The sequence below is a fragment of the Mustelus asterias genome, chromosome 23 (genome assembly GCF_964213995.1).
Source record: "Mustelus asterias chromosome 23, sMusAst1.hap1.1, whole genome shotgun sequence".
Taxonomy (NCBI): domain Eukaryota; kingdom Metazoa; phylum Chordata; class Chondrichthyes; order Carcharhiniformes; family Triakidae; genus Mustelus; species Mustelus asterias.
Genome location: NC_135823.1, coordinates 49,813,573 through 49,839,584, shown reverse-complemented (window position 1 = coordinate 49,839,584; position 26,012 = coordinate 49,813,573). Strand labels below are relative to the sequence as shown.

The following is a 26,012-nucleotide window of genomic DNA, read 5'->3' as shown; positions in this document are numbered from 1 at the left end:
CAACAAAGATAATCACAGGGCTGAGGCCTTCCATTAGTGTCCATAACTCACGCTATAATGTTGAAGCTTTCCTTATTCGACATCTGTTGTTCCAGCAGGAGGCGTAGCGAGTGCTGAATGTGGATGATGTGCAGTGAATTGTAAAGTGAGGTGTCCACTAATATCATCACCCTGCACAGAGACAGAAACCCTGTCAGAAACGGCAATAACTCGGCCACTCGCTCGCTGCACAATGCTGGGGTCGAGGGGAAGGACTAACCTCTTTTCACAAATGTTACTCCATATCCTTCTGCTGCTGGTGGACAGCCAGTCAGCCCTGCGCTCAAACCGGCTCATAGCTCGACCGAGCTGTTTCTGGGACAGAGAATAAAACATGGATTTAGTCAGTGAAGAGAGAGAGAGAAAGGTGGAGAAAAAGAGAATTGGGATGAGAGAGAAAGAGAGTATGGAGCACGAGTGGGAATGGGGAAAGAAAGAGGGAAAAGGCAGGGGAAATGAAAGTGAGCAAGTGGGAAACAGATAAAGAGAAGTCAGGAAAAGAGAGAGGACAATCCATAGAGTCCCCACAGTGCAGAAAGAGGCCATTCGGCCCATCAAGTCAGCACTGACTTTTTGAAAGAGCATCTTACCCAGGCCCACCCCTCTGCCCCATCCCCATAACCCCACACATTTAGCATGGCCAATCAACCTAACCCAGGCACCTTTGGAGTGAGGGCGCAAACCGGAGCACCCGGAGGAAACCCACGCAGACACGGGGAGAACGTGCAGACTCCGCACAGACACCAAGGCCGGAATCGAACCCGGGTTCCTGGCGCAGTGATACTGCAGTGCTAACTAACCACTGGTTAGCAACGGTGAGCTAGGAGAGGGTGAGAGAGATGCAGGAAAAGAGAGAAAACGTGGGGAAATAGAGAGAGATGTTGGAGAAGGAGAGAAAGCATGAAAACGAGAAAAGGCAGGGAAGGAGAACAAGAGATGGAGCAGGAGAAGAGAGAGAGAGAAGGTGGGAAAGAGAAAGAGAGAGAAAGAAAAGGTGGGAAAGAGAGAGAGAGAGAGAGGTGGGAAAGGGAGAGAGAGAGAGGTGGGAAAGAGAGAGAGAGAGAAGGTGGGAAAGAGCGAGAGAGAGAAAAGGTGGGAAAGAGAAAGAGAGAGCGAGAAGGTGGGAAAGGGAGAGAGAGAGAGAGGTGGGAAAGAGAGAGAGAGAGAAGGTGGGAAAGAGCGAGAGAGAGAAAAGGTGGGAAAGAGAAAGAGAGAGCGAGAAGGTGGGAAAGGGAGAGAGAGAGAGAGGTGGGAAAGAGAGAGAGAGAGAAGGTGGGAAAGAGAGAGAGAGAGAGAAGGTGGGAAAGAGTGAGAGAGAGAAAAGGTGGGAAAGAGTGAGAGAGAGAAAAGGTGGGGAAGAGAAAGAGAGAGCGAGAAGGTGGGAAAGGGAGAGAGAGAGAAAGGTGGGAAAGAGAGAGAGAGAGAGAAGGTGGGAAAGAGAGAGAGAGAGAGAAGATGGGAAAGAGTGAGAGAGAGAAAAGGTGGGAGACAGAGAGAGAGGTGGGAAAAAGAGAGAGAGAGAAAGAAGGTGGGAAAGAGAGAGAGAGAGAAAGAAGGTGGGAAAGAGAGAGAGGTGGGAAAGAGAGAGAGAGAGAGAGAAAGAAGGTGGGAAAGAGAGAGAGAGAGTTGGGAAAGAGAGAGAGGACATATGGGGAGACAGGTTGAGGAAGGTATCCGTTGAAGATTTTTACCTGATATTCATACAAGAGAGGAGGATCGACGTGTACATTTTTCACTGTCCCATCATGCCATTCCAGCTGCATCATGGCTTTCTGTGTGAAAAAGAGCAATTAATCTCTCTCTCCATCAGCCGGAGTGAGGACATATTGTGCAGACTACATTTCTCTTCACGAGAGAATCCTACTCCGCAGGGCCAGTGGCCAGTCTTCCCGCGTGGACACCGAGTGTCGGCAGGGGTTGGTCCACAGCTGGACATTACAGCCAGGTCTAATCTTACTCTTGGCTCACATCCGCTCGCGGAGGGACTGGACAGAGATCAGGATCAGTGTCTGAGCTGGGTTAGAAAGCAACTTCCACACCTCGTTCTCAACTCACAGTCAGCGCTGGCCCTATTGAAGGAATCATATTAAAGGCAGAATGGAGAAGGGGCAGACTGGTGGGGGGAATAACAGAGCTAGAATCTGAGGTCAGAATGATTAGGTGACACCATGTTTGAGTTTTTAAAAAGCTAACGTTTTTGGAGGAAGGAATAATGGGATTCTTCAGGAAGCAGCAACAAGTTTCGATTTAAACACACTGGGAAAGGGGAGAGGAAGAGTTTGGAGACTGAGAATTGCAGCAACAACTGAGGTAAACTCAGAGTTGAACCGAGCGCAGGAACAGAAAGAGAAGCTGGTATTTACCCCATGTAGCGTCGAGGACACGGTCTTGCGAAGAATTGGCACAAATTCCTCCAGTGGCGAGAATGCGTTCGGTGCCAACACCTGGTACAGGCTGAGCTTCTTGGCTGGAAAATGTTAAGACAGCATCTGAATCTCGAGCAAACTTCCGAGGTGCCGGCGGTCCCCAGGGAAATCAGGCAGCAACAACTTATTTTCACATCTTCACACTCCTCCTTCACAGAACAGTGTGAAGTAATGAAAGGATTCGCAGGCTAATTAACAGCCAGACAAGCTGCGACGCTAATGCTCCTTTCATGCTGGTAACTATCTTTATCACAGCCAATCGTTGGAGAGAGCCCTGTGTGGCTGGAGGGTTTATGGAGATAGTGGAGATGGTCCGATATGATTGGGGGGTTTATAGGAGATAGGCTGGGGGGAACATGCTGACGCTAACTGGACACAAGTCCAGAATTCAGAGCCTACCCACCCGATGTCCACCCTCTTCCCTCCTCAGGGCCATGTGGGGATCCATTCTTGCCTGGAACCAGGTGGGGCACCCGGTCTCCTTTGGGATCACATGGGTATCTGGTCTTCCCCGGTTTCCCCTTGAGACTGTGTGGGGATTGAGCCTCCCATGAGGACGGTGTGGGGATCCGGTCTCCTCCAGGACTGTATAGGGATCCGGTCTCCCCCAGGACTGCATGGGGATCCGGTCTCCCCCAGGACTGTATAGGGATCCGGTCTCCCCCAGGACTGCATGGGGATCCGGTCTCCCCCAGGACTGCATGGGGATCTGGTCCCCCCCAGGACTGCACAGAGATCTGCTCTCCCCCAGGACTCCATGGGGATCTGGTCTCCCCAGGACTGCATGGGGATCTAGTCCCCCCCAGGAATGCCTGGGGATCTGGTCTCCCCTCGGAATGTGTGGGGATCCGGTCTCCACCAGGACCACGAGGATCCGGTTTTCCCTGGGAATGTGTGGGGACCCAGCTCCCCTTCCCCAGCTCAGGACTATCTGGAACTGGATTCGAACCTTGAACCTTCTGACTTGGGGGGGAATGCTCTGACTGAGTCCATCTTATCTGGAGCTGGCACAATTTTCAATTTCTCAACTTGTCCTGGCGGGATCGGAACTGGACGATCCCCAGGTGGAAAGGTCCAGAAGCACCAGGCTACCGTTGCTGTTACAAAGTGGGTCTTGTAGAGAAGAGCACCAGTTGCGGATCAGTCATGGGGCAGAGTGGGGGAGCCTCGATGGAAAGTACACGTGTTATCGCCCCAGGAACAAACCTCAGTCTAATCGATAACCTGTGCTGGTACCTTTCAAGCCATTTTGCCTCAGCCAGTCAGCAGAAGTCTTGGGAAGGAAGTTGGAGGTTTCGATGCAGAGAGGTCGGTCGTGATTGGGAGGCTGGGTTAGGAATCGATCAGGTGGTATCTTGGCAACTTCAGTTGAAATCTAGACCCAGGGGAACAAAAGCATGAAGTTATCACCAAAATATCACCAACAATCGGTGACAGGTTTGACTCCCAGCTGACATTACCTCCTCCATAACCTCAGTGAGAGATTCTCCAGTCAAACCCAGCCGTAACTCCTGTATCTTCTCCAAGGTGTCACTGGCTCGCTGCAATTCCCCCATCAGGAACTCGATATCACTGCTCCATAGGGTCTACAGGGCAGGAAATCACAGCAGAATCCAATTGGAACATTCACCCATCAACTGTCAAAGATCACAGTTACCCACCCCCCGCTCAATCAAACAGGTGCAGGATTATTCTGCAAGTGGAATACAATAGCAACTTGCATTTATGTAGCGCCTTTTACGCAGTAAAACGTCCCAAACTACTTCAAAGAGCTGTTAGGGCAGACGACCTAAACCTTGCTCAAAGAGGCAGGTTTTAAGGAGCGTCTTAAAGGAGGAGAGAGAGGCAGATGGATAGGGAGGGAATTCCAGAGCTCAGGGAGCTGAAGGCACAGCCACCAATAATGGAACAAAGCAATTTGGGGGTGTACAGGGCAGAATCGGGGGAGTGCAGAGATCTGAGAGCTGGAGGAGCTGAAGCACAAAGGTTTGCGTCAGTAATAAGTCGGAGGTTGCCAGTCTAACCCACACTGTAATTCATACCCACCATTTCAAATCCCTCCCCCTCCCCGGTGGGCAGCCTGTGACTCATCTGGGTCCCGAGTGCAGCCATAAGACATTTTGTTGACCACTGCCCACACGCACGAATGCCACATTATGCTGGTGTGTGTCTGTGTAGTTTGTTCCCTACCAGTATGAATGAAGTGATACACACAATAAAGCCGGGGCTAGTGAAGTGAGGTGCATGCTGATTGACAACATTAACAGAGCTGTGCACTCCCTCTGTGTCCAAAGTGTACATATTTTTGTTTTTACCATTTGAAGTTGATGATAGTTCTATTAATATTTTAAAATTAAGCATTTTCTGTCGTTCGTTATGAAATAGTCAGCATGTATCAAGTGGATTTAATCTTACTCATGGGGTCGTGGTTAGTGAACAAGCCGGATTTCAAACTTGCAGCTGACTGAGATGAAGGAGGGCCATTCATGGAGCCCACTCACTAGCCTAGGTTGCCCATCACTACCCCATGGCCTCACACCCACCCACCCTTCCCCTCCCTTTCTCTGATATGGGAAATGGTGGTGTGGTGGGAATGTCACTGGACTAGTAATCTAGAGCCCTAGGCTAAGGCTCAGGCGACACAGGTTCAAATCCCACTACTGCGGCTGGTTGAATTTGAATCCAAGGACAACTAGGGATGGGCAATAAATGCTGGCCAGCCAGCGACGCCCATGACCCACAAATGAATAAATTCAATGACTAAAATTTGAAACGATCACCAATTGTTGTAAAAACCCAGGAAGGAAATCTGCCACCTTCACCCAGTCTGGTCTACATGTGACTCCAGAACAGCAATATGGCTGGCCCTTAATTGCCTGCTGTAAAAGTCTAGCAAGCTACTCCATTCAAGGGCAATTTGGGATGGTCTTGCCAGCAACACCTATGAAAAAAACAAACCTCCTCCAGCCCCACAATCTTCTGAGAACTTGGTGTTTCTCCAATCACTAACTCTCTGTTCCTTTCACTCTGGCCTCTTGTAAATCCCTCCCTTCCCTGATGGCCTTGCTCTCAGCTACCCAGTTCCCAAGCTCTGGAATTCTCTCCCTAACCATCCCCGCCTCCTTTAGGACCATCCGCAAAACTCACTTCCATGACGAGGCTTTCAGTTACCCCCCGCCCCCAATCTCTCTTTCTTTGCCTCAGTACCAGTTTATGCTTATGCCCCGGTGAAGCACTGTGGGACATTCCTCGGGTGTTCAGTAAGAATGAATTGTAGTCCAGTGCTCACCTTCTGGATTCAGTGTAAAATGTAGAATAATGCAGCACAAGAAGGAGATCACTTGGCCCATCACAGCCATGCTAGCTCATCGAAAGAACCATCCAATTAAGCTCCATTTCACACAAATTTCTTTCCCACAAATTCTGCAAATATTTTCTTTTTAAATACATCCTAGTCCCTTTTGAAGGTCATTCTTAAATCTGTTTCCGCCACCCTTTCAGGTAGCGTGTTCCAGATTGCAACAACTTGCTGTGTTAAAAACAAATCTCATCACCCTTCTGGTTCTTTTGCCAATTATCTTAAATCTGCACCCCCTGTCACAGGAAACATTTACTCCTGATTCACTCCAGAAAACCCTTCACCATTTTGAACACCTCGATCAAATCTTCTCTTAACCCCGTCTGCATGAAGGAGGACTGTCCCAGCTTCTCCAGTCTCCCTCCGTGAGCAAAATAGGTCCTGAGATGGTGAGAAAAACGAGGGGGGCAGAAAGGGGAATGCAGCCGGGGCTGTTCAGAAAGATTACCTGGCAGCCTGTGGAGTATGAATGGTAACGTCCTCCTGAGACTTCCGCCAAGGCCCTCAGTGTCGCCTGGATTCACAAAATATACAACATGTCAGAGCAGAATAACATAACTCTGAGACTTAATCAACTTGGACCAGCGAAGATTGTCCTCCATTCATGACAATCGATCCCAGTCAACACAACATTATAACATGTTCTTGTTCTTCATTTTCATTCATTAAAACCCAAAGTTTAAATTGTGACTTTTTTTGAATTTCTTTTATTGGACAATGCTTATACGTTTACGAATGGTGTATTTGACCCTCTCTCTGTACATTCAGACTGTTCAGTATCTTTCCCTTGGCTATTCATTCCCAATGCTCATTACTCCTCTGAAAGGACACAGGAAAGTATCAGGAATCTGACTAATTCATTGCATAAAATGGCAAATCCTCCCAAATAATTTAAAACCACATCTGAGAAATATCTATGTCCAAGGATGTGGGGAGTGGCCAAGATCTTCAAAATTCCACCTGATGCAACAATGCTTTGGGAATGGGACTGAAGACATTTGCAACACCTCATGTGCGAGAGAGAGAGAGAGAGAGAGTTATCTAATATCTAATATCCAAAGGGATGCCAACCTTAGAGTGAGTTGCCGTATCACAGTTACTCCAGGGCGGATAAAGGAGCCTCCATGGTTAAGGGTCTCAAGTCTGATTGGCTACTTACATGAGTCATGTGATGGCTACAGTCATAGGCGACAGCCTGGATGGGCAGATGTTTTCCCAGCATGCACTGCTGCATATGGTCAACCAAAATCTCTGCAGTCTGATCAGGACTGAAAGGAAAAAGATTGTGCATTTATATAGCAACTTTCACAATCACCCAACACTCAAAGTGCTTTACAGCCAATGGCGTGGATTTGAAGTGTAGCCACTGCTGTAATACAGGGAACATGGCAGCCGAGTTATACATAGCAAGCTCCCACAAACAGCCATAAGATAATGATCTGCTTTGGCGATGTTGGCTGAGGGATAACTATTGGTCTGGACCCTGGGAAGAACTTCTCAGCTCTGCCCCGGAATATTTCACAGACAACTCAATTCAGCAAACAGAGCCCTGGTTTAACACCTCATCCGGCAATACTGCAACTGTGGTGTCAGCCTGGGTTTTTGTGCTCAAGTCTCTGGAATGGGACTTGAACCCACAACCTTCTGTCTCAAGAGGGCAGAGGGCTACCCACTGGCTGAAAACATCAGCAATCTGACTTGTTTCAAATACAGGGCAATGGCTCCTTCATAAACCAGTTATAAGGCACTTTCTTGCTTTTTATCATTAAGAAAAGCACACAATGCTTTTGTAAAGAGTTTAATGTGACACAAGTATTTTCTCTGCACATTAAGTAGTAAAGGCAGTGTCAGTAATCCTAGTACCAGGCAGATCAGGCAAAAGCAAGACGGAGAGCAAGGGAAGTCCAGATTAAACTGCATTCATTTCAATGCAAGAGGCCTGATGGGCAAGGCAGATGAACTCAGGGCATGGATGGGTACATGGGACTGGGATATTATAGCAATTACTGAAACATGGCTAAGGGAGGGACAGGATTGGCAGCTCAATGTTCCAGGGTACAGATGCTACAGGAAAGATAGAACAGGAGGTGAGAGACGAGGGTGAGTTGCACTTTCGATTAGGGAAAGCATCACGGCCGTACTGAGAGGGGATATATCCGAGGGTTCGGCCACTGAGTCTATATGGGTAGAACTGAGAAATAAGAAGGGGGAAATCACTTTGATAGGGTTGTACTATAAACCCCCAAATAGTCGGCAGGAAATTGAGGAGCAAATATGTAAGGAGATTACAGATAACTCCAAGAAAAATAAGGTGGTAATAGTCGGAGATTTTAACTTTCCCAACATTGACTGGGACAGCCATAGTATTAGAGGGTTGGATGGAGAGAAATTTGTTGAGTGTATTCAGGAGGAATTTCTCATTCAGTATATGGATGGCCCGACTCAAGAGGGGGCAAAACTTGACCTCCTCTTGGGAAATAAGGAAGGGCAGGTGACAGAAGCATTAGTGAGGGATCACTTTGGGACCAGTGACCATAATTCCATTAGTTTTAAGATAGCTATGGAGAATGATAGGTCTGGCCCAAAAGTTAAAATTCTAAATTGGGGCAAAGCCAATTTTGATGGTATCAGGCAGAAACTTTCAAAAGTTAATTGGGGGAGTCTGTGGGAAGGCAAAGGGACGTCTGGTAAGTGGGAGGCTTTCAAAAGTGTGTTAACCAGAGTTCAGGGTAACCACATTCCTCTTAGAGTGAAGGGCAAGGCTGGCAGAAGTCAGGAACCCTGGATGACTCGGGATATTGAGGCCTGGTCAAGAAGAAGAAAAAGGCACATGACATGCATAGGCAGCTGGGATCAAGTGAATCCCTTGAAGAGTATAGGGGGTGTAGGAGTAGGATTAAGAGAGAAATCAGGAGGGCAAAAAGGGGACACAAGATTGTTTTGTCAGATAAGGCAAAGGAGAATCCAAAGAGCTTCTACAAATATATAAAGGGCAAAAGAGTAACAAGGGAGAGATTAGGGCCTCTTAAGGATCAACAAGGTCATCTATGTGCGGATCCACAAGAGATGGGTGAGATCCTAAATGAATATTTCTCATCAGTATTTACTGTTGAGAAAAGCATGGATGTTAGGGAACTTGGGGAAATAAATATTGATGTCTTGAGGAGTGTACATATTACAGAGAAGGGGGTGCTGGAAGTCTTAAAGCGCATCAAGGTAGATAAATCCCCGGGACCTGATGAAGTGTATCCCAGGACATTGTGGGAGGCTCGGGAGGAAATTGCGGGTCCCCCTAGCCGAGATATTTGAATCATCGATAGTCACGGGTGAGGTGCCTGAAGATTGCAGAGTGGCAAATGTTGTGCCTTTGTTTAAAAAGGGCTACAGGGAAAAGCCTGGGAACTACAGGCCGGTGAGCCTAATATCTGTGGTGGGTAAATTGTTGGAAGGTATTTTGAGACACAGGATCTACAGGCATTTAGAGATGCAAGGACTGATTAGGGACAGTCAGCATGGCTTTGTGAGTGGAAAATCATGTCTCACAAATTTGATTGAGTTTTTTGAAGGGGTAACCAAGAAGGTAGATGAGGGCAGTGCAGTTGATGTTGTCTACATGAACTTTAGCAAGGCCTTTGACAAGGTACCGCATGGTAGGTTGTTGCATAAGGTTAAATCTCACGGGATCCAGGGAGAGGTATCTAAATGGATACAAAATTGGCTTCTTGACAAAAGCCAGGTGGTTGTAGAGGGTTGTTTTTCAAACTGGAGGCCTGTGACCAGCGGTGTGCCTCAGGGATCAGTGCTGGGTCCACTGTTATTTGTTATTTATATTAATGATTTGGAATAGAATATAGGAGGCATGGTTAGTAAGTTTGCAGATAACACTAAGACTGGTGGCATAGTGGACAGTGAAGAAAGTTATCTCCAATTGCAACAGGATCTTGATCAATTGGGCCAGTGGGCTGACGAATGGCAGATGGAGTTTAATTTAGACAAACGCAGGTAATGCATTTTGGTAGATTGAACCAGGACAGAACTTACTGAGTTAATGGTAGGGCATTGGGGAGAGTTACAGAACAAAGAGATCTAGGGGTACATGTTCATAGCTCCTTGAAAGTGGAGTCACAGGTGGACAGAGTGGTGAAGAAGGCATTCGGTATGCTTGGTTTCATCGGTCAGAACATTGAATACAGGAGTTGGGGCGTCTTGTTGAAGTTGTACAAGACATTGGTAAGGCCACACTTGGAAGACTGTGTGCAATTCTGGTCACCCTATTATAGAAAGGATATTATTAAATTAGAAAGAGTACAGAAAAGATTTACTAGGATGCTACCGGGACTTGATGGATTGAATTATAAGGAGAGGCTGGGTAGACTGGGACTTTTTTCTCTGGAGTGTAGGAGGCTGAGGGGTGATCTTATAGAGGTCTATAAAATAATGAGGGGCACAGATCAGCTAGATAGTCAATATCTTTTCCCAAAGGTAGGGGAGTCTAAAACTAGAGGGCATAGGTTTAAGGTGAGAGGGGAGAGATACAAAAGTGTCCAGAGGGGCAATTTTTTCACACAGAGGGTGGTGAGTGTCTGGAACAAGCTGCCAGAGGTAGTAGTAGAGGCGGGTACAAATTTGTCTTTTAAAAACCATTTAGATAGTTACATGGGTAAGATGGGTATAGACCGATATGGGCCAAATGTGGGCAATTGGGATTAACTTCGGGGTGTTAAAAAAAAGGGCAGCATGGACAAGTTGGGCCGAAGGGCCTGTTTCCATGCTATAAACCTCTATGACTCTATGACTCTGCACAATGCATTTTCCAATGGGCAACTGCTTTTATTGTGGTATTTTATTCTGACGATACCAGTTACCTGGGTGGGATATGTTAACGTGTAACTTATTCATGGTCATGGGACACACAATGCAGCTTCATTATTTCCAGTTACTGCAACACATATATTGAACAGCATTTTGTATTACATATTGGAAAGTAGACTAGACTAGAAAGTTGGACTATTAATCCAGAAACTCAGCTTATGTTCTGGGGACCCGGGTTCAAATCCCGCCATGGCAGATGGGGGAATTTGAATTCAATAAAAAATATCTGGAATTAAGAATCTATTGATGACCATGAAACTATTGTTGATTGTTGGAAAACACCCATCTGGTTCACTAATGCACTTCAGGAAAGGAAATCTGCCATCCTTACCCGGTCTGGCCTACATGCGACTCCATAGCCACAGCAATGTTGTTGACTCTTACCTGCCCTGCAAGGGCAACTAGGGATGGGCAATAAATGCTGGCCAACCAGCGACACCCATGTACCAGGAATGAATTAAAACAAAATACAAGAATATAACAAAATAACAGCGGGGGTAGGTTATATAACCCCTTGAGCTTGCTTCGCTTCTCAGTGAGATTACAGCTGATTATCTACTGCAACTCTATTTCCCGCCTGATCCTTTAATATCTCGGTCTTGAATATACTCAACGATTAACATCCACAGATTTCTGGGCTGCAAGATTCCAAAGATTCACAAGTGAGGACATTTCTTCTCGGTTTAAAAAAACTGTTCCCTTATCCTGAGTCTGTGACTCCGAGTTCTAGACGCTCGAGCCTGAGTTCTAGACTCTTGAGCCCGAGTTCTAGACTTTCAAGTCTGAGTTCCAGACTCTCGAGCCAAGGGAAACAGCCTCTCAGCACCTACACTGTGTGAGAGAATCGATATTGTTTGGGTTTCACAGGTTTTCCAGGCAGAGACCGAGGATCACCATTCAGCGACAGGGAAAGGCGACCTCCTCAGAGAGGCCACAAAACACCCGTCCCCGGGACTGGGGTATGGAGTGATTGCGGGCCCACATGGCAAGGTCAGGTAGGAACAGGCAGAGAGGACAGTCACCTTCACGCAGCTGAAGTGCTGCCATTATCTTTGTGCTGCTGAGTTGGGCAGGGGCTTAGAGAAGCCCCGGGTGCCATCAGTAGCTCTGTGCTGCTCGGTGTTGGGGCTCAGGGAAGCAGCTATTGAAAGCAGTGTAGCTGGGATGGTGCCTGTGTTTAGAAGCTAGAGTGTAGCCTGGTCAACGCTGTGGACACAGTTTCAGAGGGTAGATCAGCTCAGCTGGAAAAGAGCAAGAAAACTGGACCTGGGGCAGAATTGAGAGAGAGAGTGTGTGCTTTTTGGGTGAGGTTTGTACCCATGATACTGTGGTGGAGTGGAGCTGCCATTGGTTGGGGACCAGACCAGCTCTTTGAAGGAGTAAAGCTGAAATTCCTCATGAGGGAGGCAGTGCTGTAAAGAATTCTTGTGATTCACTGTAATGACTGACGTCTGGGTGGGGTTGCTGAGAAATTCAGTGGACTCGTCTTGTTAGTATCGGCCAGTTGATGTGCAGTTTGTGGGGTCTTCAAGCACAGTTTTCCCATTAATTCATGTTTACTTCATGCCACATCTGGTTGAGAATATAAAATAAAATATTGCGGATGCTGGAATCTGAAACAAAAACCCTTTGAAGGGTCACCCAGATTTGAAACATTGGTTCTATTCTCTCTCCACAGATGCTGTCAGACCTGCTGAGATTTTCCAGCATTTTCTGCGAGTATAAGATATTGGCCGTCTGTTTTCTTGACTGCTTTATGGTAAAGTTTCTTCCATTGGTTCGAAACAGTGGAATCTTGTGGTTTTATTCCCCTAGTGAGTAACTAGCATTTCAAATTTCATCTACTTTAAACAAAACGTTATTGGTTACTAATCGGATTGTAACAATATTTGGGGGTTTGGTCTGGGATCGTAACACCTGTCCGACCTTCTCAGAATCTTGTAGGATTTAATGCTATTACCTCGCATTCTTCTAAACTCTCGAGGATACAGGCCCATTCCACTCAATCTCTCTTATCGGTCATGAGCTCTGTGTGCTATTGTCCCTTGTTGAGGGGAGAATTTGATTTGATTTGATTTATTATTGTCACATGTATTAACATACAGTAAAAAGTATTGTTTCTTGCACGCTATACAGGCAAAACATACCGTTCATAGAGAAGGAAACGAGAGAGTGCAGAATGTAGTGTTACAGTCATAGCTAGGGTGTAGAGAAAGATCAACTTAGTGCAAGGTAAGTCCATTCAAAAGTCTGACAGCAGCAGGGAAGAAGCTGTTCTTGAGTCGGTTGGTACGTGACCTCAGACTTTATTATCTTTTTCCCGAAGGAAGAAGGTGGAAGAGAGAATCTCTGGGGTGTGTGGGGTCCTTAATTATGCTGGCTGCTTTGCCGAGGCAGCAGGAAGTGTAGACAGAGTCAATGGATGGGAGGCTGGTTTGCGTGATGGATTGGGCTACACTCACGACCTTTTGTAGTTCCTTGCGGTCTAGGTGATGGCCTAGTGGTATTATCGCTAGACTATTAATCCAGAAACTCAGCTAATGTTCTGGGGACACGGGTTCAAATCCTGCCACGGCAGATTGTGGAATTTGAATTCAGTAAAAAATATCTGGAATCAGGAATCTACTGATGACCATGAAACCATTGTCGATTGTCGGGGAAAACCCATCTCGTTCGCTAATGCCCTTTAGGGAAGGAAATCTGCCGTCCTTACCTGGTCTGGCCTACATGTGACTCCAGAGCCACAGCAATGTGGTTGACTCTCAACTACCCTCTGAACAAGAGCAACTAGGGATGGACAATAAATGCTGGCCAGCCAGCGATGTCCATGTTCCACAAATGAATAAAGAAAAATTGTGCTTGTAATGAATCTGGCGCCAGTAAGCGGGCATCTTAGTGTTTCTGATACCTTCTTACCATGTCCCCAGTACAATGAGTAGAGCGTTCAGCTGCCTGACTTTCGCTATTCTCTTCATGGCCTTCAGCAGGTTGCAGCTCCCACCGGGCTGGAGGTCTTGAATCCATTGCCGGGCCTCATCCAGGCTGCAGTAAACAACAGGATAGCCAGTGGTTAAAAACTAGCACGGCAAGTGTGAGAACAACAATACTAACAATGGAGTTTCAACCTTCACTTCTCCTGAAACAGCAACTTATATCGAAACTTTAATGTTGTAAAGCATCCCGGGGTGCTTCACAGGAATGTTATCAACCAAAATCTGACATCAAGACACAAAGGCAGTGGGACCTGGCTGTATGTGTGTAAAGGTCATTGAATACAGCAGGGCAGGTGAGACATCAGTTAATAAAGCTTAGAATACTCTGGGCTTTATTAATAGTACAATAGAGTACAAGAGCAAGGAGATTTTACTGAATTTACACAAGACACTAGTTAGACCTCAGCTGGAGTATTGTGTACAGTTCTGGGCACCACACTATAGGGAGGATGTGAATGCATTGGAGAGAATGCAGAAGAGGTTTACAAGACTGGTTCCAGGGATGAGAAACCTCAGTTATGAGGATAGATTGGTGAGGTTGAGATTGATCTCCTTGGAGAGAAGAAGGCTGAGAGGAGATTTGATAGAGATGCTCAAAATCATGAGGGGGCTGGACAGAGAAGACAGGGAGAAACTGTCTCCCCCTTGCAAAAGGATCAAGAACGAGAGGGCGCAGATTTAAAGTGATTTGCAAAAGAAGTCAATGTGATGTGAGAAAAAACTTTTTCACACAAGTGGTTCGGGTCTGGAATTCACTGCCCGCAAGTGTGGTGGAGGCAGGTTTAATCGCGGCTTTCAAGAGGGTATTAGATGATTATTCGATAGAAACAATGTGTAGGGGTACGGGGAAAAGGCAGGGGAATGGCACTAAGTCATGATGCTCGTTTGGAGAGCCAGTGCAGGCATGATGGGCCGAATGGCCTCCTTCTGTGCCATAACAATTCTGTGATTAGGGAAAGTGATCAAAAGCTTTGCCAAAGGGGAAGGTTTAAGAAGCAAATTATGAGGTGGAGAGGTGAAGGGAGGGATTCCAAAGCTTAGGACTGATGTAGGTGAAGGCACGGCCGCTAGCGGTGAAGTGGATACAGGCACATGTAAACGCACAACACAGGCTCGCGTGCAGGACTGAACGAAGGAATCACTTACGTGCGAATGTTAACATAGCGTGGGGTCTCCCAGAGTGCAGAGAGGTCACTACCGAAGGAGAGGAAATAAAACTGCTTCCTGTGACAGAGCTGTTCATCCAGCAGACACTGTGAACCAAGACACAGAAGTTCAACTTGACAGGGCACCGGGGAGCCAAACATTTCAACCTTTACCAGAGGTATCACTCACACACCAGCTGTTCCAAATACAACATGTTTTCCTCTCTCTACATACTAGCCTTCAAGCTGCCGTCACACTGACCAGAAGAGCTGTCTGAAACTCCTGCAGTCGTCCAAGTCCACAATTTGCAGCAGAGGAGTCGATAAGCAGACCGACTCGAGAGCCTTTCACTAGCCCGAACACCTACCGGGAGAGACAAGATTACAAAGCTGTTTTTATGAATCATAATAATGTCGATGATTATGTTTTCATGTTGGGGGGGGGGCAGGAACTGGACAAAATCCTAGGAATACAATCCCCCAAAACAGCGACATAAAATCCTCTACAATGGTTAGCACTGCTGCCTCATAACGTCAGGGACCTAGGTTCGATGCCCGGCTTGGGTCACTGTCTGTGCGGACTCTGCACATTCTCCCCGTGTCTGCGTGGGTTTTACCCGGGTGCTCCGGTTTCCTCCCACAGTCCGAAAGACGCGCTGGTTAGGTGCATGGGCCATGCTAAATTCTCCTTCAGTGTACCCCAACAGGCGAGAGAGGGTGGCGACTCGGGGATTTTCACAGTAGCTTCATTGCAGTGTTAATGTAAGCCTACTTGTGACACTAATAAATAAACTTTAAACTTTATTACAGACAAAAACTTAATTCAATCATGTTCATTATAAAACAGCTGCAATCGCAAAAACACTGGTTAAAAATACCAGAATTTCATTACAAATACGTAATCTGATTATTCAGTCGCTGTTAATCAGGAGTTCAGTTTAGAATTTATATTTGAGATGAAATTTGAAGGGTTGCTTTGGGAATGTGCATTCCTGTATACAGGCTCCTGAAACAGCAGCCTGGGCCTGGAGTCAACCTTAAAATATTCCGGCCATAATTCTAAACCAGGCTCTTCAAGCCAGGATGGCAATGTTCCCATTTTAATCACTGCACTTACCCCGCATCACACGCAGAGCTTTGGGAAGAAAAAAAAGACACTGGGAATAATTGTTCATTGAGCTACCACAGATATGATGGGTCAAATGGTCTCTTTCTGCACTGTGTGACTCCATTCTATGGTCTTTATTAATTTGTGGGACATGGGCGTTGCTGACTGGCCAGCATTTATTGCCCATCCCAAGTTGCCCTTGGAGGGCAATTAAGAATCAACCACGTTGCTGTGGCTCTGGAGTCACATGTAGGCCAGACCAGGTAAGTTTGGCAGATTTCCTTCCCTAAAGGACATTAGCGAATGAGATGGGCTTTTCCGACAATCAACAATGGTTTCATGGTCATCTGTAGATTCTTAATTCCAGATATTTTTTATTGAATTCAAATTTCATCATCTGCCGTGGCGGGATTCGAACCAAGATGCCCAGAGCATTCGCTGAGTTTCTGGATTAAAAGTCTAGCGATAATACCACTGGGCCATCGCCTCCCCTATGACAAAGTAGGAAAGCCAACCTTTCTGCTTCCTTCCCTCAGCCATTCCATCCGCTGGTGATAAAGGTCAGTCATTCTGAAATATTGAATAAAACGGGTCAGGACAATGACTTGAACAGTCGGCTCCATCCCACCAGGAAGAACAATAACTTATATTTATACAGAGCCTTTAACGTGATAAAATATCCCAAAGCTCTTCACAAGAACAACATAAAACCAAATGCAAAACTGAGCCACATGAGGAGATATTAGGTCAAGCGACCAAAGGCTTGATCAAAGTGGGAAGCTTTAAGGAGTATCTTAAAACGAGAGAAGTGAGTTCGAGAGTTGTAGGGAGGGACCCCAGAACCTGGGGCCTTGGCAACTGAATGCGCAGCCACCTCTGGTATGAGAAATAAAATTGTGAACGTTCGGGCGCCGGAATTAGATGAGCACAGGTATCTTGGAGGATTGTGGAGCTGGAAGAGATTCCAGAGATCGGGAGGGGGGAGAGGCCATGGAGGGAGTTGAAAACAAAAATGAGAATTTTAAAATCAAGGCATTGCCTGACAGAGAGCTCATGTAAGTCAGTGAGCACTGACAGGTTAGGGGAATGGGACTCGGTGCAAGTTAGGACACGGGCAGGTGAGGTTTGAATTACCTCAAGTTTACGGAGGGTGGAATGTGAGAGACCAATTGTGTGTTGGAATAGTTAAATCTGGAGGTAATGATGGCAAGAACGAGAAATGGAAGGCAGCATGGTATGAAAAAGGACCATTCAGTCCATCCAACTCATTGCTTCCACATGCCACATACAATTAAGCTGATCACAGGCTCCATTTTGCCCAACTGAACTGCCTGATTCCCAGAGATTATCAGGCACAATTGCAACATCTTTACTCTGCCTTACTTCCCCTCTGATCTGCCCAATCATTGTCCTTCAGATGTAAGTTCCTCTCGGGTGACACAAGGTTCTCCAATGCCACTGTCCACATCTGGAAAACTGGGAATCCAGATGTAGCAAATTGCAATTCTGATCAGTGAATAATGAATGAGTAACAGACACCATTGTGGGGCCTGTAACCTTAATCTTAAATCATACAGTTTATGCATGTGAACTTTAACCTGTGTGTGTGTGTGTTGGTAAAAGGATGAGACAGGAAGTGAGGGTATTTTTCAGAGTTGTGATTGGGTAACGTTCCTGGGCGGCAGATGCTTGTTGGGTAAATAGCCACACGTAAGGAACTTTGACCTTTACCGTGTATGAGGGAATTTCTGCCAAAATGAATGCCTGAGGTTAAAATGATGTTGCAGCACGGTAGCACAGTGGTTAGCACTGCTGCTTCACAGCTCCAGGGATCTGGGTTCAAATCCCGGCTTGGGTCACTGTCTGTGTGGAGTCTGCACATTCTCCTCGTGTCTGCGTGGGTTTCCTCCGGGTGCTCCGGTTTCTTCCCACAGTCCAAAGATGTGCGGGTTAGGTTGATTGGCCATGCTAAGAAAAAAATTGCCCTTAGTGTCCTGGGATGCGTAGGTTAAAGGGATTAGTGGGTAAATATGTAAGGATATGGGGATAGGGCCTGGGTGGGATTGTGGTCGGTGCAGACTCAATGGGCCGAATGGCCTCTTTCTGTGCTGTAGGGTTTCTAAGATTCTTAGAGTGGGTGATTTCTATTGGATGACATTGAACCAACTCCACGAGGGAAAAACCTTTGCACAGAGAGCGAGCTCCAGATACAACTCTTCATAAAGGGTGCACTGGGTGAAGCTGTCCTTAAACAATGTATAGGCCTGGGCTGTGTCTGAAATGTTGCTATGGAAAGAGCCTCTGTTTCTACAACAGTGACTACACTTCTTTGCTGGCTGTTTGGGACATCCTGAGATCATCAAAGAATCGATATAAGTGCAAATCTTTTTAACCTCTCAACACTTCTCTCTCATTTTATCTTATCCTCTACATTTCAACAGCAACGCTTAAAGAGTACTTCACTGACTGTGAAGTGTTTTTGGTATCTTGTGATTGTGAAAGGCACTGGAGAAATGTGCTATTTTAGAAACACGTTTCTCTTCTTCCCCAGATAGTCTCTCTCTATCTGTCCCCTTGATTTTCTCTCCTTTCTGCTATCACGGTTGTCTCTCCCTCTCTGTGAGGTCTGTCTCGATCCCATCCGTTAACCAGGACTATTCAACCCTCTCAGCCTCACCCAAATCTCAGGCACCATTCCCTCTGCTTCTCTGCAATCCTTATTGTGTTTACAGAGCAAATATATAATATATACAGACCCGGGTTCAATTCCACCCTCGGGTGACTGTGTGGAGTTTGCACCCTCTTCCCGTGTCTGCGTGGGTTTCCTCCGGGTGCTCCAGTTTCCTCCCACACTCCAGAGATGTGCGGGTTAGGTTGATTGACCATGCTAAATTAACCCTTAGTGTCAGGGGGATTAGCAGGGTAAATGCATGGGTTTACGGGGATAAGGTCTGGGTGGGATTGCTGTCGGTGCAAACTCGATGGGCTGAATGGCCTGCAGGGATTCTATGATTCTGTGATAATAGAGGAAACTGGAAAAATACTTACTCGTACAGTCTGGATTCAAACTTATCGATGGTGTCCAACCTGAACTGCAAGTGTTTAACGTCTGTGTCGTCCTTGTGCCTAAGGGGAAAGGTGGGGTTGGAAATGCAGTTAAATTGAGCTTTAGCTAATATAATTCCTGCTGATTGCTGTTGCTTCTGTTGGACTCACGTGACGATTCTGCCATGCGCTAGAAGGTGGTGAAGTGTCAACTTTTGACGTTGCAGGCTGTGATTAGTCAGCCACTCCTCTGACGTCTGGTTGTCATTGGCCAGCGCCGGTTTGCCTTTGGTACTCTGGAGCAGACACGATGCAAAGTGGATATTTCAGGAAGAGGAACCACAGGCTGAGCAGCTGCTACAGTACCGGACTTTCAAAACGCGGAATTGGATAAGAACTGGGAAAGGAAAATAACTGAAGGGTTTCGGGGAAAGGGCAGGGGGAATGTGGCTCAAACACCTAGAAGGACAAGGGCAGCAAACGCATGGGACACCACCAACTACAAGTTCCCTTCCAAGCCACACATCATCCTGACTTGGAAATATATCACTGGTCCTTCATAATTGTTGGATCATAAGACATGGGAGCAGAAGGAAACCATTTGGCCCATCAAGTCTGCTCCGCCATTCAATGACATAATGACTGATCTGATGTGATAATCCTCAATTCTACTTTCCACCTTATCCCCATAGCCCTTGATTCCCTTACTGATGAAAAATCTGTCTATCTCAGCCTTGAAAATACTTAACAACCCAGTCTCCACAGCATTTGTGGTAAAGAATTCCACAGATTCACTACCCTCTGAGAGAAGAAATTCCTCTTCATCTCTGTCTTAAATGGATGACCTCTTACTCTGAGACTATGCTGTCTAGTCCTAGACTCTCCCACCAGGGGAAACATCAGCATCTACCCTGTCAAGCCCCCTGAGAATCTTACATGACTCAATAAGGTCACTCCTCATTCTTCTAAACTCCAATGAATGCAGGCCCAGCCTACTCAACCTCTCCTCATTAGAAAATCCCTTTTTGCTCAGGATCAAAGTAGTGAACCTTCTCTGGACTGCCTCCAATATCAGAATACATCTTTCCTTAGATAAGGGGACCAAATCTGTTCACAGTATTCCAGGTGTGGTCTAACCAGTGCCTTGTATAGTTTATTATATACTTTAGCAAGACTTCCCTATTTTATACTCCGTTCCCTTTGAAATAAAGGCCAACACTCCATTTGCCTACACTATTACCTGGTGAACTTGCATGCCAGCTTTCTGTGATTTATGCACAAGGACGCCCAAATCCTTCTGAGCTGCAGCTTTCTGCAGTCTTTCTCCATTTAAATAATATTGAGTTCCTTCATTCTTCCTACCAAAGTGCATAACTTCACACTTTCCTACATTATATTCCATCTGCCAAGCTTTTTGCCCATTCACTTAACCTGTCTATTTCCCACTGTAGACTTTGTGTAAACCCCACCACTTACCTCCTCTCCTATTTTTCTGTCATCCGCAATCTTGGCAATAGTACATCCACTCATCCAAGTCAGCAATATATTGTAAATAGTTGTGGTCCTCAGCACTGATCCCTGTGATCCCCATTAGTTACAGGTTGTAATCCTAAAAATGCCCCTCTTATCCCAACTCTCTGCCTTCTTATCAGTTAGCCAATCGTCTATCCATATTAATATACTATCCCCAACACCAAGGACTCTTATCACTGTCCTTTGATCAGTACCTTATCAAATGCTTATTGGAAATCCAAGTATGTTACAGTTACTGGTTCCCCTTTATCGATCCTGCTCGTTACCACCTCAAAGAATTCTAATACATTTGTCAGACATGATTTCCCCTTCATGAAGCCATGCTGACTCTGCTTGATAATACTGTGTATTTCTAAATGCTCTGCTATTACATCCTTTATAATGGGCTCCCAACATTTTCCCAATTACAGATGTTAAGCTAACTTGCCAATAGTTACCTGTCTTTTGTCTCCTCTTTTGAATAAGGGTTTTACATTAGCTGGGATCCTCTGGGATTTTTCCCGAATTTAAGGATTTTTGGGAGATTACCAGCTAGTGCATCCACTACCTCTCTAGCTACTTTCTTTTCATATCCTGGGATGCAACCCATCAAGTCCAGGGGACTTATTGGCTTTTAGCCCCATTATTTTCCTTGGTACTTTTTCTCTAGAGATAGTTATTGTATTTATTTCCCCCCTCATTCTATCCCTTGATTAAGTTGTATTTTTTGAATGCTATTAGCGTCTTCCACCGTGAAGACTGATGCAAAGTATTTATTTAACTCCTCTGCCATTTCCTGGTTCCCCATTATCATTTCCCCAGTCTCATTCTTGAAGGGGCCTATGTTCACTTTAGCCTCTCTCTTCCTTTTTATATATCTAAAGAAGCTCCCACTGTCCATGTTTATATCTACTTGCCAGTTATTACCAAATGTTACAATCACAGCCCCCTGCAGTATGTCATAAACTAGGAGACACTAAATATTTAACAGATACAAAGTGTTCAATAGTCCAAACCCCTATCCTTGTGCTTTGCAAAGATCTCCGTTCAAACTTAACATTAACAAGTGATACAAATGTAACCCTGAATTTTTTAAGTGAAAAATCATTGGAAAACCTCAAAGAAAACCACAGTTGATAAGGCCAGAGCGAGCTCCCAATGTGGAACTCAACAGCTGAACACACGGATTGGGAACTTGGTGTGGTTTATGGTTTCCTCACCACCAACCCTACCCTCTCCCCTCCAAGGAAGAATCAACGCAGGACACCAAATTCATAACATTAACCCCCAAATTAAACATGTTTCTTTCTCAATCGGTTCAGCTCTGCAACATACCAACAGCCCACTGGTTTGATTGACATGTGTCACCAGCAATCCATCATCTGGTTCAAGGTCGGTGATAGCAACATCTTGCCAGGGTTCTCTCTGTCTCCAAGGGACTTTCTCAGATTGTGGCCTAGAAACACAACAATGCAATCGTTAAAATCAGCAACTTCCACTGTATTACTTCATTGAGATAACTGAAAATCTACCCTTTGTATCTGCATTCAAAATCAAACACAAGCCTATTAATGGTCTTACCCTTGTTCCTAGTTGAGGGGCTGAATGGCCTGCTCCTCTTTCTAGTTGAGGGGCTGAATGGCCTGCTCCTCTTTCTAGTTTAGGGGCTGTGTCTCTGCAAAGGGATGGAGTAAAACCAGTTACAAAGGATGGAGTTAAGATCCTTTGTGCAGGTTTCTAGTCTTGCTTTGATATCTTTCAGCGTGAGGGAAGCAAAGACAACAATGTTTAATCAAGCTGGAGAAAAGAAAAATATTTGTCCCTTTTTGTCATTCCTAAAGGCTGATTGACTGGCGTGTTACTGAGCTGTACGAAGCATCAGGAGCCCTGGTCACCTCGAGCCAACAAGAGGTTGAGGCAGTTTATTTAGGCCTCAACATCCACGGGCAGGAGAAGGTAAAAATAATTTGCCACACTTCACACTGCTGATGGTGAAAACTGCTGGTTATGCGGACATCAAGTGAGGAGAGGGCTAGGGATTAATTAGAAAGTTCCTCATTATCAAAAACCCTTTTCATTATTTGGCTTTTCTTACTGGAAAGAAATCAAGACTCTCGGACAATAGATTTGGGGGTGGACTCCAAGGGGAATAGGAGGATTAGAGTACTTCATATAGTTAAATAGTTATAAATAACTTAATTTAGTCAGAATTACATTGCAAGCTCACTAATATTATATGGAGTTTCTGCTTTGTTTTTTTTCATTTATAACAGAGGTTAAAACATTGAATATTCTCTGTCTCCTCATCTTTATGATACTGAAGGTGGGCAACGAGAGTGTGAGATGAACAGAGAGAGGGGGGTTAGTGACAATAGAAGAGGTGCAAGAACTGGAGAGCCAGGAGGAGAGGATTGAGGAGAGAGAGAGAGATAGCAGAAAGGAAGAATTGAGGGAGATGCAACTAGGAAAGAGAAGTAGATCAGATAGCGGAGGAGAAAATAAATGAAGGGATGGGGAAGAGAAACAGGAATGAGGAAGAAAGAGAGGTGAAAACAGAAAACAGAGATGAAGAGGAAAGAGAGAGGTTTTATGTCAATTTATATAAATTGGATGAAGCTGAGGATATTCTGGTACTTATAGACCGTTTCATCTCTTCTCTTGAGCTTCCCTTTGTCTCACAGGGTCTGAGAGCAGCTTTGAATGCTCCGATCTCTGAGGAGGAGGTGGTCTCTGCCATAAAGGAGCTTCAGCCTGGTAAAGTGCCCGGGCCTGATGGTTTGGATGTGAATTCTACAAGGAATTCAAAGACTTGTTATTAGACCCACTAATTGGTTTGCATAATTGTTCATTTGGCACAGGTCTGCTACAGCAGTTGCTTCGGGAGGTGAATATTTCCTTATTCCTGAAAGCAGGCAAGAATCCTGAGCAGCGTCTTACACACCCATTACTTTATTGACTGTTGATTTGAAAATTTCGTCTAAGTTTCTGGCGATAGAAAAAATCCTTCCTGTGATTATCCAGGGTGATCAGACCTGATTGATTCAGGGTCAAAACTCATGCAATAATAGTAGGAGATTACTGAATATTATCCAAGTCTTCCAAAAGTGTGCTTTAGATGGGATGGTGATCTCCGTGGATGCTGAAAAAGCCTTTGATAGGGTGGAATGGGATTATTTGTTCTCATACGCTGCATAAATTTGGATTGGGAGGAGACTTTGTGAAGTGAATTCAGGTTCACAAAAAGAACCCAATAGTGGCGGTTCTTACAAACGGTTATAGGGACTTTTGGCCTTTAGAGTGGGACGAGGTAGGGATGTCCCTTGACTCCCCTTTTGTTTGCTCAGGCTATTGCACTTTTGGGATGGCCATTAGATGTTACCCTCAGGTTTATGGGTTGACTAGTGGTTGTAAGCAGCATAAAATTTTGCTTAATGCGGATGATGTGTTGCTATTTGTTTCTGAACTAAGTTCTGTAACTCTGTCACTGTTATCCTGTGAGCTTGGTTATCCTGCACTACTGAGCCAATTGTCGCTGTATCCTGTTATCCTGATATCTCCCTACCTTTCGATACGTCCTTTCATTATTTGTATGATGGGAGGTAATACATACAATGAATAATCTGAACCAACTGTGTTGATTTTTGTCTCTTCCTACATGTACTTGTTTGAAAGGGGGTGGCACAGTGGTTAGCACTGCTGCCTCACAGCACCAGAGATCAATTCCAGCCTTGGGTCACTGTCTGTGTGGAGTTTGTACGTTCTTCCCTTGTCTGCATGGGCTTCCTCCGGGTGCTCCGGTTTCCTCCCAGTCCAAAGATGTGTGGGTTAGGTGGATTGGCCATGCTAAATTACCCCTTAGTGTTAGGGGGATTAGCAGGGTAAATAATTAAGATAGGGCCTGGGTGGGATTGTTGTTGATGCAGGCTCGATGGGCCGAATGGCCTCCTTCTGTACTGTAGGGATTCTATGAAAATGATCTTGCTGTACTGTACCAATCTTTGAGAGTGTTGCATTATTCGTAAAAAATCTTCAATTAAAATATGTTTAAAAAAGAACCCTTTTCATAACCACTGTCCACACTCGCACATGAAGAATGGGGACTTGATTAAACGTGAGGGAGGAGTGTTCACATAGAGGGCAATTCCACCCTGGGGCAATTGGATTCATGTTGGAAGCCACCCATTGAGAGGGCAACGAGGAAAGGCCAGGATGAAATATGTGACATGGTTGGAAAGGAAGTTCCTCCTCTTCTCCAATAACTCATTACAGGTTTGCAGATTAGCAAAATTAATCATTCTTACTACATTCAGTGACTTAGAAAAAAAATCAGAAAGAGACTTACAATCCACTTTGAAGAAACTGTTCATTTGCCAGGATGTCAGCCATATTACCAATGCGGTGGTTCATTCTGACTGGTTCCTTCTGCTTCCAGCCTGAGTCTGAGAAACTGGTCCGGATCGCAAACTATGTCAAGTATTTTAGCAACTGATTCGGATTACTACTCACGAAATCAAAGCAAACCATTAAAAGATATGCACAGCAAGAGATATTTCTCTATTTTCTGGAAGCCCATTCCCCTACTGCTACAGCGATCCGGTTCTATTTCTCAGGTAGCCGGATGATTGATAGATCCCTGGTCCCAGGTGGCTGGATGATTGACAGGTCCCGGGTCCCAGGTAGCCGGATGATTGACAGGTCCCGGGTCCCAGGCGGCTGGATGATTGACAAGTCTCAGACTCACCGGCTCGGGCTCCCCACAGTCTCCATGATGTTGTTTGGCCGTTGCCAATGGAGATGGAAGAATCCATTCCTAATTAGACTCATTCTCACCTGTAATCTTGAAGGGGAAATCATTAGAATTGTTGAAAACTTGTACATTGCATTTTTCGTCGTTGCAGAAAGCAAATTTAACCCAATCGCTAAATATGTGATTTGCTCATTAAACTGGATACTAGAATCCAAACTTTGCATGGAGTGGTCAGAGCTGTAGCTTGGCAACGCGGGGAGGTGCTTCCAATAAGCAAACCCCGGATGATGGACAATAATTGCAACATCTGTCCTTTAAAATTCGCAAAAAGTTTTAAATCATTCACCCATTGTTGGTGAAATGTCTTTATCAAAATGCCACCCAAAGGAAGTGTAGACAGCACCTCGCTCTGTTCCTAAATACCAGGGTTCAGGGACCTGGCAGCAGATTACTGGCATTGGGATAAAACCAGGGCGACAGTTTCACTTCGCTAAACATTGCAAACTTTTATTTAACACAGTAAATTGCAAGGACTCAGCGTAACAATTCTAATAACAGAACTTATTACTTCCCAAATGCTGCTCCGCCACTTTTGGTGTCCACATTCCGTGTAATATCCAATGATATCCACACTATCTGTATTATCAATGCCGAGTGAAATATACTTGTGCGTCAGTGGTAATGCGCAAAAGTTATGGGAGCTTGTAACTAACTTTGCATATGTAACTTCAAAAGCTCCTTTGAGGATTCAAAGTGCTTTTAACTGA

At 45.4% G+C, this 26,012-nt stretch overlaps 1 protein-coding gene across 1 annotated transcript in view; it reads right to left on the bottom strand.

Annotated features, from left to right (window-relative positions):
* vwa3a (von Willebrand factor A domain containing 3A) overlaps positions 1-24,905 on the bottom strand; it is a 52,379-nt gene extending 27,474 nt beyond the window's left edge. Inside the window, exons 1-16 of the mRNA XM_078239829.1 lie at positions 24,841-24,905; positions 21,834-21,954; positions 19,158-19,282; positions 18,990-19,067; positions 16,457-16,511; positions 15,096-15,197; positions 14,835-14,941; positions 13,612-13,737; positions 6,983-7,091; positions 6,272-6,337; positions 3,926-4,051; positions 3,702-3,840; positions 2,403-2,506; positions 1,731-1,811; positions 260-354; positions 52-171 (exon numbers count right to left, since the gene is read on the bottom strand). Of these exons, the coding sequence (XP_078095955.1) occupies positions 52-171; positions 260-354; positions 1,731-1,811; positions 2,403-2,506; positions 3,702-3,840; positions 3,926-4,051; positions 6,272-6,337; positions 6,983-7,091; positions 13,612-13,737; positions 14,835-14,941; positions 15,096-15,197; positions 16,457-16,511; positions 18,990-19,067; positions 19,158-19,282; positions 21,834-21,954; positions 24,841-24,905 (1,619 nt within the window). The remainder of the gene's footprint in view (positions 1-51; positions 172-259; positions 355-1,730; positions 1,812-2,402; positions 2,507-3,701; positions 3,841-3,925; positions 4,052-6,271; positions 6,338-6,982; positions 7,092-13,611; positions 13,738-14,834; positions 14,942-15,095; positions 15,198-16,456; positions 16,512-18,989; positions 19,068-19,157; positions 19,283-21,833; positions 21,955-24,840) is intronic.
* Between the last annotated feature and the right edge of the window lie 1,107 nt (positions 24,906-26,012).